We start from the raw sequence: 15,532 nt of genomic DNA, 5'->3' as shown, positions 1-15,532 counted from the left end.
AAGAAGTTATTCTGTGAAAAAGACAAAAAATGCAAAGTGAATTACTGGTATTCTGGTCTGTGTAATTACTGCAATTACATCTTAAGAATATAAATAACCTGGGATTTCCCTGATGGCTCAGTGTTTTAAGACTCCACACGTCCAATACAGGGGGCGCAGGCTCAATCTCTGGTTGGGGAACTAAGATCCCACATACTGTGTGGCATGGCCAAAAAGTAAAATAAAAAAGAATAGAAATAACCTGGAGAGAAGCCAAAATCAGAGAATAATTAATAACTTATTTCATTTTTATTTAGAAATTAAATGTGACTTGTTTCTTAGAAAATCATTATTTTTGTTTTGTCAACATTTGAAAGTCTATATGTTATTAAGTAATACATAAGAATATTTTATAAGTTTCCTTTTAATTTTTTTTTTTTTTGTATACTTAATACCTCATTACTCCATTGTGCATAGAACAATGAATAGACTGACCCAGCTGGAAAGACTGGACTTGGGAAGTAATGAATTCACAGAAGTGGTAAGTTCTCACCAACCTTACTATCCGTAAGTCATTCATTTGATCAAGAAAAAATGTGAAAATTAAGGTATTTATTTCTTTGCATTTTTAAAGTATAAAATCAGATAAAGATACACACATATTTTGGAGAGACAAGATATAAAAATTTTTGACAGGATAATTGAACAGATAACATCTAATAGGAGTGAGGGTAAAAATGTAAAATTAATGAGAAGCCCATGGAAAAGGTAATTAATAGTTTTGGGCACAGAAAGTAGAAATTCTGAAAGATTATAAGGGAAAAGCTTTCATCAGACTAGAATGCATCAGGAAAATAACTTGAGTCAAAAATAACTTCATGGGAATATTGCTTAGGAATTTATTCAGTAGTAGCATACTTCTCTATAATTTTACTTAATAGCTAAAAGAAAAAACATTGAATGAAACAGCTGTTATTTTCGAGTTGGTAATGAGACCTCTGGATTGCGTTTTTGCTTTGTTTTCAAAGTAGTATGATGCTGAATCGAAAAGAATATAAGCAATTTGTTGTCTTCAGTCATTGCTCCAAGAGAACTCAGATAATAAGCTAGATATTTGTTTTTTGAAGAGAAGCTCCTTAACTTGAAAAATCATCATTGAAATTTTTACACTGTGTTTACAAGTCTTTTTTTTTTTTAATTGTTGCAAGTTTCAAGTGATAGTCACAAACAAGAGTTTCTCAGCACTGTTGCTGCATAATTGTCCTGTGGAAATTGTATTAGCTCACTAAATAGCTTTTCAGCTGAAGTCACTGGAGGAGCATGGTGGTTTTGGGTATCTCATATTTTTTCTAAAATAGTCTTTCATATTCTGTATTTTAATTGAAGCTGGTATATGATGAATCTTACTGTGTTTTGTAGATGTTTTACTCTTTTTAAAAAAATGCATATTCTGTGCTTCGTAAATTATCTGTTACATATTTTCTCAGTATTTGTCTTTACATGTATGAATCTATTGCCATATTAACTATTTTAAGTTTCTAAATTGCTGTTAATTTTATAAATCAGAGCAGAATTCAAAATCATTAAATTTTGGACCATTTCCTTCTTCCAGTATTACACATTTTTAAAAAAATTACAGTTGTAACAGGTAATGCACAAAAGGGGCTTCCTAGGTGGCTCAGTAGTAAAGAATCTGCCAGTGCCGGAGACGCGAGTTCAATTCCTGGGGTGGGAACATCCCCTGGAGAAGTAAATGGCAACCCACTCCAGTATTCTTGCCCGGGAAACCCATGGACAGAGGAGCTTAGCAGGCTACAGTCCATAGGGTCGCAAAGAGTCAGATACAACTGAGCATACACATGCAAAGCACAAAAAGACTTTTTTAATCCAAGTTACACCTAGAATTCTTACTTATATGTTAATAGTAAATCTGAGTGACATGCCTTGTATGTGTTACTCGTGTTATAGTGATGAGATATGATGACACCTCAATGCCATCATAATGTCAATGATTGGACACAGGTTTGTGGGTTAATGGAAATATTTTTAAAGGATTCATTCAGAAGAGCCTCCAAGGGTGAATAACCTAAGGGTAAATTTTGCCTGAATACCAAGTCCATTAAGTCACTTTAATTTTTTGGTCCTCAACACAAAACAGTATTCTATGTAATTACTAGAAGCTTAAAATAACACAGTAGGTTTGTTATGCCTTGGTTTACATACTTTTCCTTAGGATTGGGTTTTTAAGATGTAGCTTGCCTTCTTTTTTCCTCCCTCTTAGTCATCAGGGAATAGCTTTTCTTTAAGATTTCCTAAAATTCTACATCTTTTTGTGGATAATGATTGAGAGTATACTTTTATTGTATTCTTGAAAGTAATGGATCTTATTAATTGTGTAAATACTTTAACCTGTTATGTAATCAAAAGCTTAATTTGTACAATCTGCTATTATGGAATGTCTTTAGTAATATTTGTGTAATAACTATAACACAGTGGAAAGACTTGAGTTTTGGCTCTGCTTTTTTCCCCCTCGTAATTTAAAAAAATGTCTTTAAAACTGAAAGTTATTATTAGAAATACCCAGGGGAGCTTCTTTTGCCAAATAAATATATTCAAATAAATTAATGTATCTCCTCCTCCACTTCCATTTAAACAGCCTGAAGTACTTGAGCAGCTAAGTGGATTGAAAGAATTTTGGATGGATGGTAATAGACTGACTTTTATTCCAGGGGTGTGTATATCAAATTTTAAAGACTTTGCTTATTGCTGTCTGTCCTTTGCATTTTTACGAATTATACTTTTTAAGTACGTTTAATGAGTTTAAAATGATTATTCTTAATACTGTTAAATAGAAGCAAATTACATTTTTTTATTGTCAATACTTTTTTTTTTAACAATGTTGTGTTTTAGGTGTACAGTAAAGTGAATCAGTTATACATATTCATATATCCACTCTTTTTTAGACTCATTTCCCACATAGATCATTATTGAGTAGAGTTGCCTGTGCTATACAGTAGGTCCTTATTAGTTACATGTTTTATATATAGTAGTGTGTATATGTCAATCCACATCTCCAGATTTATCCCTTGACCCCTTTCCCCCGGTAACCATAAGTTTGTTTTCTACATGTGTAACTCTATTTCTGTTCTGTAAATAGGCTCATTAGTACCATCCTTTTTTTTAGATACCACATACTAGTGATATCATATGATACATGTCTTTCTCTGTCTAACTTACTTCACTCATTGTGACAATATCTAGGTTCACCCACGTTGCTGCAAATGACATTATTTCTTTTTGATTGCTGAGTAATATTCCATTGTATATATGTACAACGTCTTTATCCATTGCTCTGTCGGTAGACATTTAGGTTGCTTCCATGTCTTGGCCATCGTAAATAGTGCAGTAAAGTTTGGGGTGTATGTATCTTTTTGAATTGTGGTTTTCTCCAGATATATGCCCAGGAGTGGGATTGCTGGATCATATTGTAGTTCTATATTTAGTTTTTGAAGGAACCTCCTTAGTGTTCTCCATAATGGTTGTACCAATTTACATTTCCATCAGCAGTGTATGAGGTCTCCCTTTTCTCCATGCCTTTTCCAGCATATATTATATATAGATTTTTTATTTATAGATTTTTAATGATGGCCATTCTGACTATATGTGAAGTGATACCTCATTGTAATTTTCATTTTCATTTCTCTGATAATTAATGATGTCAAGCATCTTTTCATATGCCTTATAACCATCTGTATGACTTCTTTGGAGGAATGTCTATTTAAATCTTCCACGCATTTTTCGATTCGGTTTGTCAACACATTTCTTGATTAAAATTTTTATATTTCTATAATAAATTTTTGTAAAACACAGTTGACTTGTGTACAACTCAGGGATTAGGAGCACCAACCCTTTACACAGTGGAAAAAATCTGTGTAATTTATAGTCAGCTTTCCCTATTTGAAATTCCTTCGTAACAAGGATTCGTCCTCAGGGTCTGATGTTCTGCATCCACAGATTGAACCAACTACAATGAAGTACTGTAGTATTTACTGTTGAAAAAAATCCATGTGTAAATGGGTCTGTGAAATTCTGTGTTGTTCAAGGGTCAACTTTAAGTCTCTTTCTAATGTCATGGAGTATGTCCTTCCCAGGGGTTGCAGTTGACTTTGTATCCTGTTTCATTTTGCCCAGGGAATTGTTGAAATAGGCTATTTTCCATGTAGTTTCTTAGCAGCTGACATTGTGTTTATTCTCAGACCTAAAGCCATATGAATCCCCATATGTACTAACTCCCTTGCAAATGATGGGCAGCTAAATTCCCAAAGAAAATTATGTACTTGTCACTCTGCTAGGCTAAAATAGTAGGAGCTTTTAGCTTTTACTGATTGTATCACTAATGGCATTAAAAATTATGAACCTATCATATAAACATTTAATTATAAATTATAATTTGTGACTAAGTTTCTTATCTAAACTTTTCACAAACTGCTATTGACAGAGTCCTTAAATTTCCTTTTTTTTAAACTTACAGTTTATTGGTAGTTTGAAACAGCTCACATATTTGGATATTTCTAAAAATAATATTGAGATGGTTGAAGAAGGAATTTCAGGATGTGAAAACCTTCAAGATCTCCTGTTATCAAGCAATTCACTTCAACAACTGCCGGAGACTATTGGTTTGTACTGATTTCTAATTCATGTGATTAAAATTTGCTAGTATACAATCTGAGAAACTTATTGCCATTGCTTGATTCAAAGCTTCCGTATATCAAATTTTATTTATAAGATAGTTTCTGAAGTCACAGATCCTATTTGAATTTTTCCTGTTGTGATCAGTTACTCAGTTTACTCTTTTGTTGACATTACTGTTTTTCTTTAAGGAAATGTCATTTTTGTCACTGTAATAAAGTTTGAATCCTTTAAAAGATTACCCAAATTCGCTTTAACTCTTGATCATGGCCCTTACCTAGTAACTTTTTCCTATCTTAACTTCATTTTAGACTTACAAGAAGACAGCTGTATGAGCAAAATCCTTTGAAAATTATACGGTTGACCCTTCAGCAATGATGGTGGTTAGGGGGCCAACCTTCTGCAGTGGGAAAATCTCATATAATTTATAGATGTACTTTTGTATTCACATTTATTTCCTCCCTATCCATGGTTCTGCCTCTGTGTATTCAACCAACTGTGGGTCATGCAGTACTCTAGTAGTAAATTGAAAAGTTCACATACATGTAAGTGGATCCATACACTTCAAACCTGTGTTGTTCAAGGGTCAACTGTATTTATATAGTTACTTATCTGGTGGTGCATCAAGGGAGTTGAATTATCTTATCAAAACCCCAAAACTTACATATTGGCATCTCCATGATGTTTGAATATAAAAATCAGAAATATTTTTACATATTTTTCAATTGAATTACATAATTGTTATAGCTCAGGTTGTGTTTTGCAAATTCTCCTATAATTTTTCCAATGCTTTTTATTTTAAATTAAACCTCATTTTTATTGTTTTAGTATTTAGTATACTTAGAGTATGTAGAATAGCTTGTTATACTCTTAGGAAAAAACTACCTTTGGACTACCACTTCTTTAATCCTTTGATACCATAAGTTTGTGCTGTGTATCTTCACTGTGATGGCACAGAATTGCTTCAAGGAGCATGGCTACAACAGTGAGCAAAGGAGACAAAAAGGACATACTCTTATGAAGCTTACATTTTAGTGAGGCCTAAATGGATAAATATATACTAATGTTAAGAGGTAATATGTATGTGAAACTTGTAAATACAGGGTAAGGGCATGGAGAGATGGTAGGGTTGGGGTGGTGTCTCTATGAGATAGCTTGGCTTTTTAAAAGTTCTTTATGATACATGTCAAATGTAATATGTGCTCACTTGACTGTTGATTGACTTCTAGTTCAAGATGAAAAATTGTTTATTATTTCTTCCCTTAATAGGTTCATTGAAGAATGTAACAACTCTTAAAATAGATGAAAATCAGTTAATGTATCTACCAGACTCTATAGGAGGGTAAGATTTTTGTGTATTAAAAGAACTAGAAGATTTTTCTTTCAGTTCAGCATCCTATATAATTTTTCAGATAATTATTAACGTCAATAGGAGATTCTAAAAACATTTAAATAAGCAATTGGCTGCAGGTTGGATTTATTTATAATCAAGATAGGCCAGTTTTTCTACAGGTGAACTTTAGCTTAGTAGAAATAGATTTTTTTCTAGGTTTGTTAAAGTCAAGTTCAAATGGTCATATGTTCTTGAGTTTTGGATTATATACAGGAAATTTTTTGTTAAATTATGTGTTTTCTTTTTTAATTAAAGATTAGTATCAATAGAAGAACTGGATTGTAGCTTCAATGAACTTGAAGCTTTGCCTTCATCTATTGGGCAGCTTACTAATATAAGAACCTTTGCTGCGGATCATAATTACTTACAACAGTTACCCCCAGAGGTACTGTATTTAAATTTTATTTTGAATTTTTATTTTTTCTAATTATTAATTATAGGTGTCCAGTGTGGTTTTCTTTAGTTTCTTTCAGAGATAATTATGTAACTAAGTTATGTATTTTCTGGATAATAATTAGTTATATTGATTTGCTAATACTTTTGTTCATATGTGAAAGTTAATAATTGAAAAGGAAAAATGTAATTACTTTTATACATGAGAAGAGTATTTTTATTACTTTTGAAAATGATACTTCAGTTACATTTATTAAGCAGTAGGCTAAAGTTTTAATCCATAATTCTGTTTCTCTTTCAGATTGGAAGTTGGAAAAATATAACTGTGCTATTTCTCCATTCTAATAAACTTGAGACACTTCCAGAGGAAATGGGTGATATGCAAAAATTAAAAGTCATCAATTTGAGTGACAATAGGTTTGTAACAGTGTAATTCACCATTTGGCTTATAGAAGACATCTATTGGATGAAATTAAAGTTCCATTATATGTGATAGAAAATCTAATACATGTTTTTCTTTGCATATATAGTCTTGGGTTTTGTGTAGAATTTTTATTTGAAAGAATAATTTTACCTGATATTAATTATGATACAGTGGTTGTTTTGGTTTATTTTATGTTGACTTTTGCTGTATAGTCTTAATTATCTTCTTATGATAGCCATTTTTATTCCTAAAGTCAGATTTTTGCTCTAATACAGCTGTTGAACAAAGCAGCTTTTAATCTTACCTACTCCTTGTATTAATCTGGGCAGACGTGTGATTAGACACCCACTCAAATAATTTGGACAACACAGCCAAGGTACAAAGCAAATAGATCACTAGGGATGCTAAATTGAAGCAATGGTTAAGAACAAATGTCTATAATTTTTTCTGGTGTAAAGAGACTAATAGTGATAAAAGAATATTTGTAGAGCATTTTTACATTTTGTTTTTGTTGTATCTTAAAAGTATTCAAAATAATCCTAATAATAAAACAGGTATTCCCATTTTATGGAGGGAAAAAAATTAAGACTCAGATTTAAGGTGATTCACATTGCTTATAAAATAGAGCTTTTAGTGTAAATTTGGTTTTCTGACTAGGGTATTCAGACTGTTCACACCTTCCTCCTTTTAAATTGTTAATTATAGCTATGCAGTGTGGTTTCAAACTAAATCCCTTTTAAAATTAAATTCTTTCAGCTCATACTTTATACCCTAAAACTAGAGCCCTAAGTTCCAACACCTTGAGTTTCAGAGACCTAGATTCCCTAGGTTCCTTTGAAATTAGGCATAGAAGAATAAACATAAGATGGAAAATTTAAATAGTCATTTTGTTTTAAATAGGGTCCTGTTTCAAGTTAGCATTGTACTAAGTATCTCTGTTACTTAATTTTCACTCATTATAATGTTAAAATAGTCTTGAGTATGAAAGTGCTGGCTCACAGTGAAATAAAAAGAGTACAATATTTATAACAACAAACTCTTATTAAGAGTGGTTCCTATAACAATTTGTTCTCTCTAGCAAATAAAACATCCAAAGCAATTTTATGAAATATTGTTTGTTTAATTTGTCCTTGCCTTTGCATTAAAGTATGGATAGTTGCTAGATTTCCCTAGGTAATTTTTTTGAGGTTATTAAATTATCCACTTTTCCCCCCAACCAAATTGATTCAACAGAAGATTTGTATTTTTAAAATTAATTCTTATAAACTGGATAGTATTATGTCTTATGTCCTGTTCAAAGACCTATAATTGATTTTCTCCTGAATTAAATATTTTTCTCCTATTTTCATATGCAATAACATAACATTATTTAGAAGACCATTAGATCCAGTTCTCATTTTAACATTTCTCATTTTTAAAGTTTAATTTTCGTTTGCATTTTTTTCCCACAGATTAAAAAATTTGCCCTTTAGCTTTACAAAGCTACAGCAATTGACTGCTATGTGGCTCTCAGATAATCAGGTAGGCATTCTGATTTTGTAAATTGATTATGCATTCTAATTTATTTAGGACTATTTAAGAGTAGTTCTAATCTGATACACATGTAAAAACATACAGATACAGATCATTTTTGTGAAATATGTGTAGATTCATGAAGTCCTTTTTGGCCTGACTTTTCCTAAATTTGTAAAAGAATACATTAGGACAAAATCTTCCCTAAGTTTTTAATGTTTTCATAGAGACTCTCTGTGGTTTATATTTGTATACATTTGATAATTTAAATTATGTTTCTAATCAAACACTTTGACAAACCTTAGAGAGGTATTTCTAAGGAATTAAGAGTTGTTCCTTGAAATTTTCTTTGGCAGACATTTATTAAAAGCTTATAGTAGGATGTGAACGACTCTGGGAGCCAGTTAGACTGATGAAGCAGATAGAATCTTCTTAGGTTCTCATTGAGTTCACATTCTCATGGGAGACACCTGAGATAAATTAATAACTAAGTAATAATGTTTCAGAACTACAGAGAAAGAGTTTGCTAGGCATCGGAACAGTAGCAGGGTTGGAGTAAATATACTATTTTAAATTGAGTGATTTAGGAAATACCTGTCTGAAGAAGGGAACAGTAGAGCGGTTTCTCAAATGAAATTAAGAGCGAGCCATGATGTGAGTTGGGTGAGGGGTGCATTTAAAGAATACTAAGAATAAAGATCCCAGTATTGGAATGAGCTCAGCGTGACTGAGGAACAGATGAAAGCCCAGAGGACTGGAATGTAATAAGCAAGGGAGAAAACATACACAATTAGATCCGGAGAGGAAAACTGAGAGTAGATCACCTAGGACCTTGTAGGCCATGCTAATCCCTTGGGGTTTTACTCTGAGGTAGAAAGAAATATTGGAGAAGGCAATGGCAAACCACTCCAGTACTCTTGCCTGGAAAATCCCATGGACGGAGGAGCCTGGTAGGCTGCAGTCCATGTGGTCGCTAGGAATCAGACACGACTGAGCGACTTCACTTTCACTTTTCACTTTTATGCATTGGAGAAGGAAATGGCAACCCACTCCAATGTTCTTGCCTGGAGAATCCCAGGGACGGGGGAGCCTGGTGGGCTGCCATCTCTGGGGTCGCACAGAGTCGGACATGACTGAAGCGACTTAGCAGCAGCAGCAGCAGAAAGAAATCTGTTGAAGTATTTCATTCCAGGAAATAATGAGATATGATTTACATTTTTAAAAGATCATTCTGGCTGCTTTGTGAAGAATGGACTGTGGGTGCTGAGGGTGAGGGTGGGATATTCTGTATTGGAAGCAAAAGTTAAGTAAGAAAGCTGTTGCAGTTAGTTTAGAAGGACATGTTGCTGGATTTCACCTAATACGATAGGAGTGGAGATTGTGAGGAGAGCTTCGATTTGGGATGCATTTTTAAGAAAGCTATCGCCACAGGGACTTACTGATGGACTAAATATGGAACTTCAGAGAAAGAACTGAAACAAGTATGACTTTTAGGTTTTTAACCTCAGGAAGTACAATATTGGAGTTGCCATTTTCTGAGATAGGAAAGATGGGAGAGGAGTAAGTTTGGGGATAAAGTTAATAGTTTGATTTTATGAACGTCAAGTCATTAGTTGAGTATCTATAATTGCAACTCAGATATTGGCTGGAGATAAAATTTGGGAGTCAGCATTGTGCAAAGGGAATTTTATACCATGGAAGTACATTCAGTTACTAGAAAAGATAGAGAAGAAGGTCAAACATTGAACTCAGGAATGAAAAGGGATCCCAGAAAGAAAATAAAAAGCAGCAGCCAACAAGAGAATGTGTTATCTAGAGAGACATATGAAGAAAGTACTTCAGGAAAGATGAACTAAGTCAGGTGTTTTTGATGAATTAGGTATATGAGGACTAGGTATATGAGGACTGCTAATTGGCCATTGGGTTTATTAAGATAGATGTAGTTATTGATGTTGAAGAGTAATAGTTTTAGTGGAATGGTGAGGGTTAAAGTTTGATTTAAGTGTATTATAGTGCATGGAAAGAAAGAAGGCTGGGGCAATGAACATATCTTAGTAGCCTAGCTAAGTTTCATTGTGTAGACTGTTGTTAAGCTTGTTTTAATGGATAAGAAATCTCCTGTATAATGTCACCATAATAATGGATTGTAGGTCCTGAACAAAAAGAAAAGAATAAGGACTACCTCATCTGTAATTATGAGGAAACCATTTTTTCTGTATCTATTCTCAAGTATTTCTTACTAGTAAATGTTTTTAAACAAAACAGAATATAAAATTTACTGATCCATTTAATAAGTTAATGCTTAGTGTCTGAGCAATACTTTATGATTTATCTAAAGCTGTGTTTTCCCATGGAAGGCTTAGATACACAAGTCTCATATGATAGTCCTAAATTCCATCATCAAATTTGCTTGGGAGACATGTTATATCCCTCTTTTGGATTATGTTAGCAACCCTGATGTGTTCCCATAGTAAAGAAACCCTCTTGTCTATATTTCAGAATTCTCTAAACTTCCTAACTAAGAAACCCTTTCCCCCAATTCTTAATAATATCTTAAAAACCTTAAGTTGATATTGCTCCACATTTATGAATCAGTCTGTATATCTATTTGTTCTATGAATTAGAAAAAGAAGTATTAAAATGATACTTTTGTTTTCATTAGAACTTGAACACAAGTGATTACTACATCTATTAAATGTGTCAGTTCATGTATATATACATGTGTGTGTATATATGTATATCTCTTTTACTTGAATATTTACATTTTAAGTCTGATATGAAGTTTAGCTGCTGGACTCACAAAATGTTTAAACATCTGCTGGGCTCTGGCTCAAGTACCTATTACAACAATATGAATGAGACATGGCTCTTGGTCTTGAGGACTCTGAACTGTTAGTATATTAGAACTGCTATGGATGAATTGTGCCAGATGACTTATTAAGGTGAAATTAATCGCATAGCGTGTGTACAGTGTTCTCTCATTCACCTCTTCTTGCACCTCATTTGTAAATTACTTTTAAAATTATGATATGGGGCTTTGTTTTCCTTAGTCTAGCAAAGTAATAAATAGTAAAACATATGTGATGTGGCTATAAAACCTCCCTTACAGTATGAGGTAGTCATTTCCATGTAAGAGGTTGAAATGTAGGGGAGAAAAATATGTGAAAGTTGTTTGATTATAAATTATGAAAATAAATTGCTTCTGGACATTTCACTGACCATGAAGAAAATAAACCTATAGGCAGTACATGCAGTAACATAATCTTTCATAAGTCTCTGCTGCTGCTGCTGCTGCTAAGTTGCTTCAGTCGTGTCCGACTCTGTGTGACCCCATAGACAGCAACCCACCAGGCTCCCCCGTCCCTGGGATTCTCCAGGCAAGAACACTGGAGTGGGTTGCCATTTCCGTCCCCAATGCGTGAAAGTGAAGTTGCTCAGTTGTGTCCGACCTCAGCGACCCCATGGACTGCAGCCTTCCAGGCTCCTCCATCCATGGGATTTTCCAGGCAAGAGTACTGGAGTGGGGTGCCATTGCCTTCTCCGTCATAAGTCTCTAGAAGGTCCAAACAAAACAGTTGATCATTCATCCCTCATTCATTTTGTCATTCTTATTCAGGAACCATTTATTGAACAACTACTCTGTGCCAGGCAAACTAAGATGGGCCAAATAAGGGTATTAAGAAAATTGTTTTAATACAGTATGGTAAAAGACTTGATAGGCTTCAGGATCAGAGAAGGGGCATGTCACTTGGGGATATAAAGGCCAGTTTCCCAGAGGAGGAAATGCCTGCTGTGCCTAAAAGAGGAATAAATCTTCTCAAGAGAGTAATAGTATTAAACGACGAAAGAAGAAGAGTGTTCTGGTTAGAAGGGATATCAGCAGCCTAAGCACTTATTAGTAAAGCAGTGTGATCAGTGTCTCTACAAGTGGTTTTATGACTAGAGCATAACCTGTAAGGTGGAAGAGTTGGACATGAGGCCCCAGAGGTAGACACAGACCAGGTCATGGAGGATCTTATATGCCATACAAAGGAACTTGCATTATGTATCAAGGATGACAAACAGATTTTTTAAATTTTACGTGTCAACTTTGATAAATTATAATTTTTAAAAGGATTCTAAAGCCATATTTAGGCTCAGAGGAAAATTGTTGTGCTTAGGTTCAGTGTAATTTATTGGCTTTACTAGGACACTTGATAGTGAAAAGGTCCTCTATGATAATTGTCAGAATGAATAGTAAGTGTAAAAATAGGAATGTCCCAGGCAAATTGAATGTTTGATCATTATAGTTAAAATCAATTATTCATATATGTAATCAGTTTAAGAGAAGTGATCCTGGGATACACGGCAGCCCTACTATAGGAGATAAGGAACCTGTGTAACATACAGGCAGGCAAGTGGCATGGTCAGATGGATCTATTAGAAAGGCTTTGGGGTCTGCATTATGGAAGATGGATTTAGCAGGGGTTATGCCAGTGGGAAGGCCTACTGAAGGCCATTGCCATACTCAGGTCAACAGAAAATGTTGGCTGAAGTAAAGCGGTGATGACAGAGCCAGTGAAAAGACTGTATTTAGGACATAACTGTAAACATCACATCAATAGAATGTGTGGAAAATGCATGTATGTGAGAAGAAAAGGAGTAAAGGCAAACATCAGCCTCAGAGGTATACCCTGAGTGACTAGGTGGATACTGATTCCATAACGGAGAACCACAAGAGAAGGAAATATGTTTATATAAAGGTATTAAGTTCTAGTTAGGTTTATTGGGTTTGAAGTACCTTTGGTATATTGAGTTGACACTCAGAACAATTCGAGTGACCTTGAACCACTACCATGACCACCACCTTGTTTTAAACTAAGGTTTCTGTGCTCTTGGTTTCTCCATTCTTTTGATTTTTAACCTCCAAGGATTTCTTAAAATTGCTCTTGAAGACCTAATTTCTTTTTTCACAGTACTGCTATATATTTATTCCTTTTATTTGTAAGATTTATAGAAGACTTGTAGCATAAGAAGAGATATCAGCCCATCATCTTAATCACTTTTTCTTGGGAGTGGTTTCATAGCTTTTTATTATTTTCTCAAAGGGGATTGTTGTCAAATTATTTTTTTAATGTTGCTGCTGCTGCTAAGTCACTTCAGTCGTGTCCGACTCTGTGAGACCCCATAGACGGCAGTCCACCAGGCTCCTCTGTCCCTGGGATTCTCCAGGCAAAAATACTGGAGTGGGTTGCCGTTTCTTTCTCTTTTTAATGTTAGGGATGGATTAATCCTGTGGAATACTAACATTTAAGTGGCAAACAGGTTACTAGGCTTTGAAGTAGTGGCTATAGAAGTAGAAAGAGAACTATATGACAGTGTTTTTTAAGATAAGGATGAAACAGCTGGCCTGAAGAAAGGAGTTGCAACGGGATAAATGCTAATGAGAGGTTAGTTCAAATGAAGTCTGAAAAACATCAGTTATATTTTGGCAAGTCATACCTATCTTGCCAACTTACCTTGGCTATAGCTAATGCAGTTTTAGAAGTATATGTCAAATACCAGATTGAAGTAGTTTAAGGAATAAATAAATGACTGAATGGAAATCTATGGTTATTGATTAGTCTTTTAAGAAGGTTGGATAAGAAAGAAAAGGAATAGAACAGAAAGAAATTGGTAACTAGGGGCAAGGTAAGAGAGCATGTTTATTAGTTGTTGGAAAGAGGCTCTATGGAGATTGGGATTAAGGATATTAGAGAGTGATGGATAACTGGAGTGGAAGCTGATGGAATCAAAAGCTCTGGCAAGTATTCGTACATTCTTGAAGGGATCTTGGGTGTGAAGTTTGTGAGAGGAAGGGCTAAAAATGTACGTGGTAAAATTCTTAGACTGTAACATTTTCCAAACTCTTAGCAGTTCTTGAATCCTATTTTCATTAAAAATTGTTTTCAAAGATACTGTCTTCTTCAAAATTCAATTTAGGAAGTGTGGAAGAATTTTCAAGCAGCATTGGGAGTCTTAAAGTTTTTACCACAACCTTGTTAATACGAATGTGCTCAACCGTGTGATATAGAGAAAGCATGCAGTTGGAATAATTCTGGGTTGTACTTTGTCAACCCAGGTGCAAGAGAAGGCCAATGCAACAAGGAGGTCTTGGTAATTGGCAGGAAATTGGTTATAAAGAGATAAGGTGAGGTATGGAAAGAGAAGCCAAGACAGGAAAGAATGATAGTGATAAAGTTGAAAGTTGAAGAGAGGGACAGTCTTGGTGGGATTGATGAGCAAGTAGGTAGGAGCAATGAAATGAGGAGTCTGCATGAAGTCTGTGTTACATGCTCTGCTGGTTGTCTTTTGACTGAGCACTCCTTAGTTTCCTTTTCAGGAATTTTTTTCTGCCAGTATCTTTTATGTTGAAGCCCCTCATGGTGCTCTAGGCTCTGGTTTATTTACTTTCTCTATACCAGTTACTGACTCTCTTAGTAGTGTTAGTGGCTCTGTCGTGTTTGACTCTGTGATCCCACGGACAGTAGCCCACCAGGCTCCTCTGTCCATGGGATTCTCCAGGCAAGAACACTGGAGTAGGTAGCCATTCCCTTCTCCAAAGGATCTTCCCAGCCCAGGGATCGAACCCAGGTCTCCTGCATTGCAGGCAGATTCTTTACCATTTGAGCTACAGTTACCAGTTACTGACTATATCATCATTATTTTTAATAATTGTCTTCAGCCCAGTTCTCTTTCCTTAACTTCACACTCGCTGCTTAACACTGCGCCTTAGATGTCTCAAATTCAAGCAACCTAAAACTGAACATTTCATCTTCTGCTTCAGATCTTTTTCTTTTCCAGGGTTCCCTAGGTCAGTAAAAAGTACTTGCTGGAGACAGAGATCTGAGAATGTAATTTTTAACTACTGATTCTCCCTATACTTCAGTGCAGTGAATCACCAAACTGTTTAGGCTTAACCATTAAATATTAATATATCAGATGTTTCTGTGCTTTGCTTTATCCCTGCTCCTCCTTCCCTTAAATAGAGTCCACCATCATCTTTCGGTTAGACCTGCACTGTCCAAAACAATAGTCATTGTGACTAGTCCAAATTGAGATGTGCTATCAGTGTAAAATACACATTAAATTTTCTACACTTAGTATGAACAGAGTGTAAAATC

At 34.6% G+C, this 15,532-nt stretch overlaps 1 protein-coding gene across 9 annotated transcripts in view; it reads left to right on the top strand.

Moving 5' to 3' along the window:
• Positions 1-15,532, top strand: part of ERBIN (erbb2 interacting protein) — a 129,973-nt gene that overhangs the window by 76,869 nt on the left and 37,572 nt on the right. For all 9 annotated transcript variants that reach the window (NM_001206153.2, XM_005221458.5, XM_024981265.2 and 6 more), the window contains 7 exons: positions 457-520; positions 2,636-2,710; positions 4,511-4,655; positions 5,938-6,010; positions 6,317-6,446; positions 6,756-6,871; positions 8,330-8,399. In NM_001206153.2, coding sequence (NP_001193082.1) covers positions 457-520; positions 2,636-2,710; positions 4,511-4,655; positions 5,938-6,010; positions 6,317-6,446; positions 6,756-6,871; positions 8,330-8,399 — 673 coding nt within the window. The remainder of the gene's footprint in view (positions 1-456; positions 521-2,635; positions 2,711-4,510; positions 4,656-5,937; positions 6,011-6,316; positions 6,447-6,755; positions 6,872-8,329; positions 8,400-15,532) is intronic.

Source organism: Bos taurus, chromosome 20 (assembly GCF_002263795.3).
Source record: "Bos taurus isolate L1 Dominette 01449 registration number 42190680 breed Hereford chromosome 20, ARS-UCD2.0, whole genome shotgun sequence".
Classification (NCBI taxonomy): Eukaryota; Metazoa; Chordata; class Mammalia; order Artiodactyla; family Bovidae; genus Bos; species Bos taurus.
Note: the sequence above shows the minus strand (reverse complement) of the source record. Positions and strands in the feature narration are given on the sequence as shown.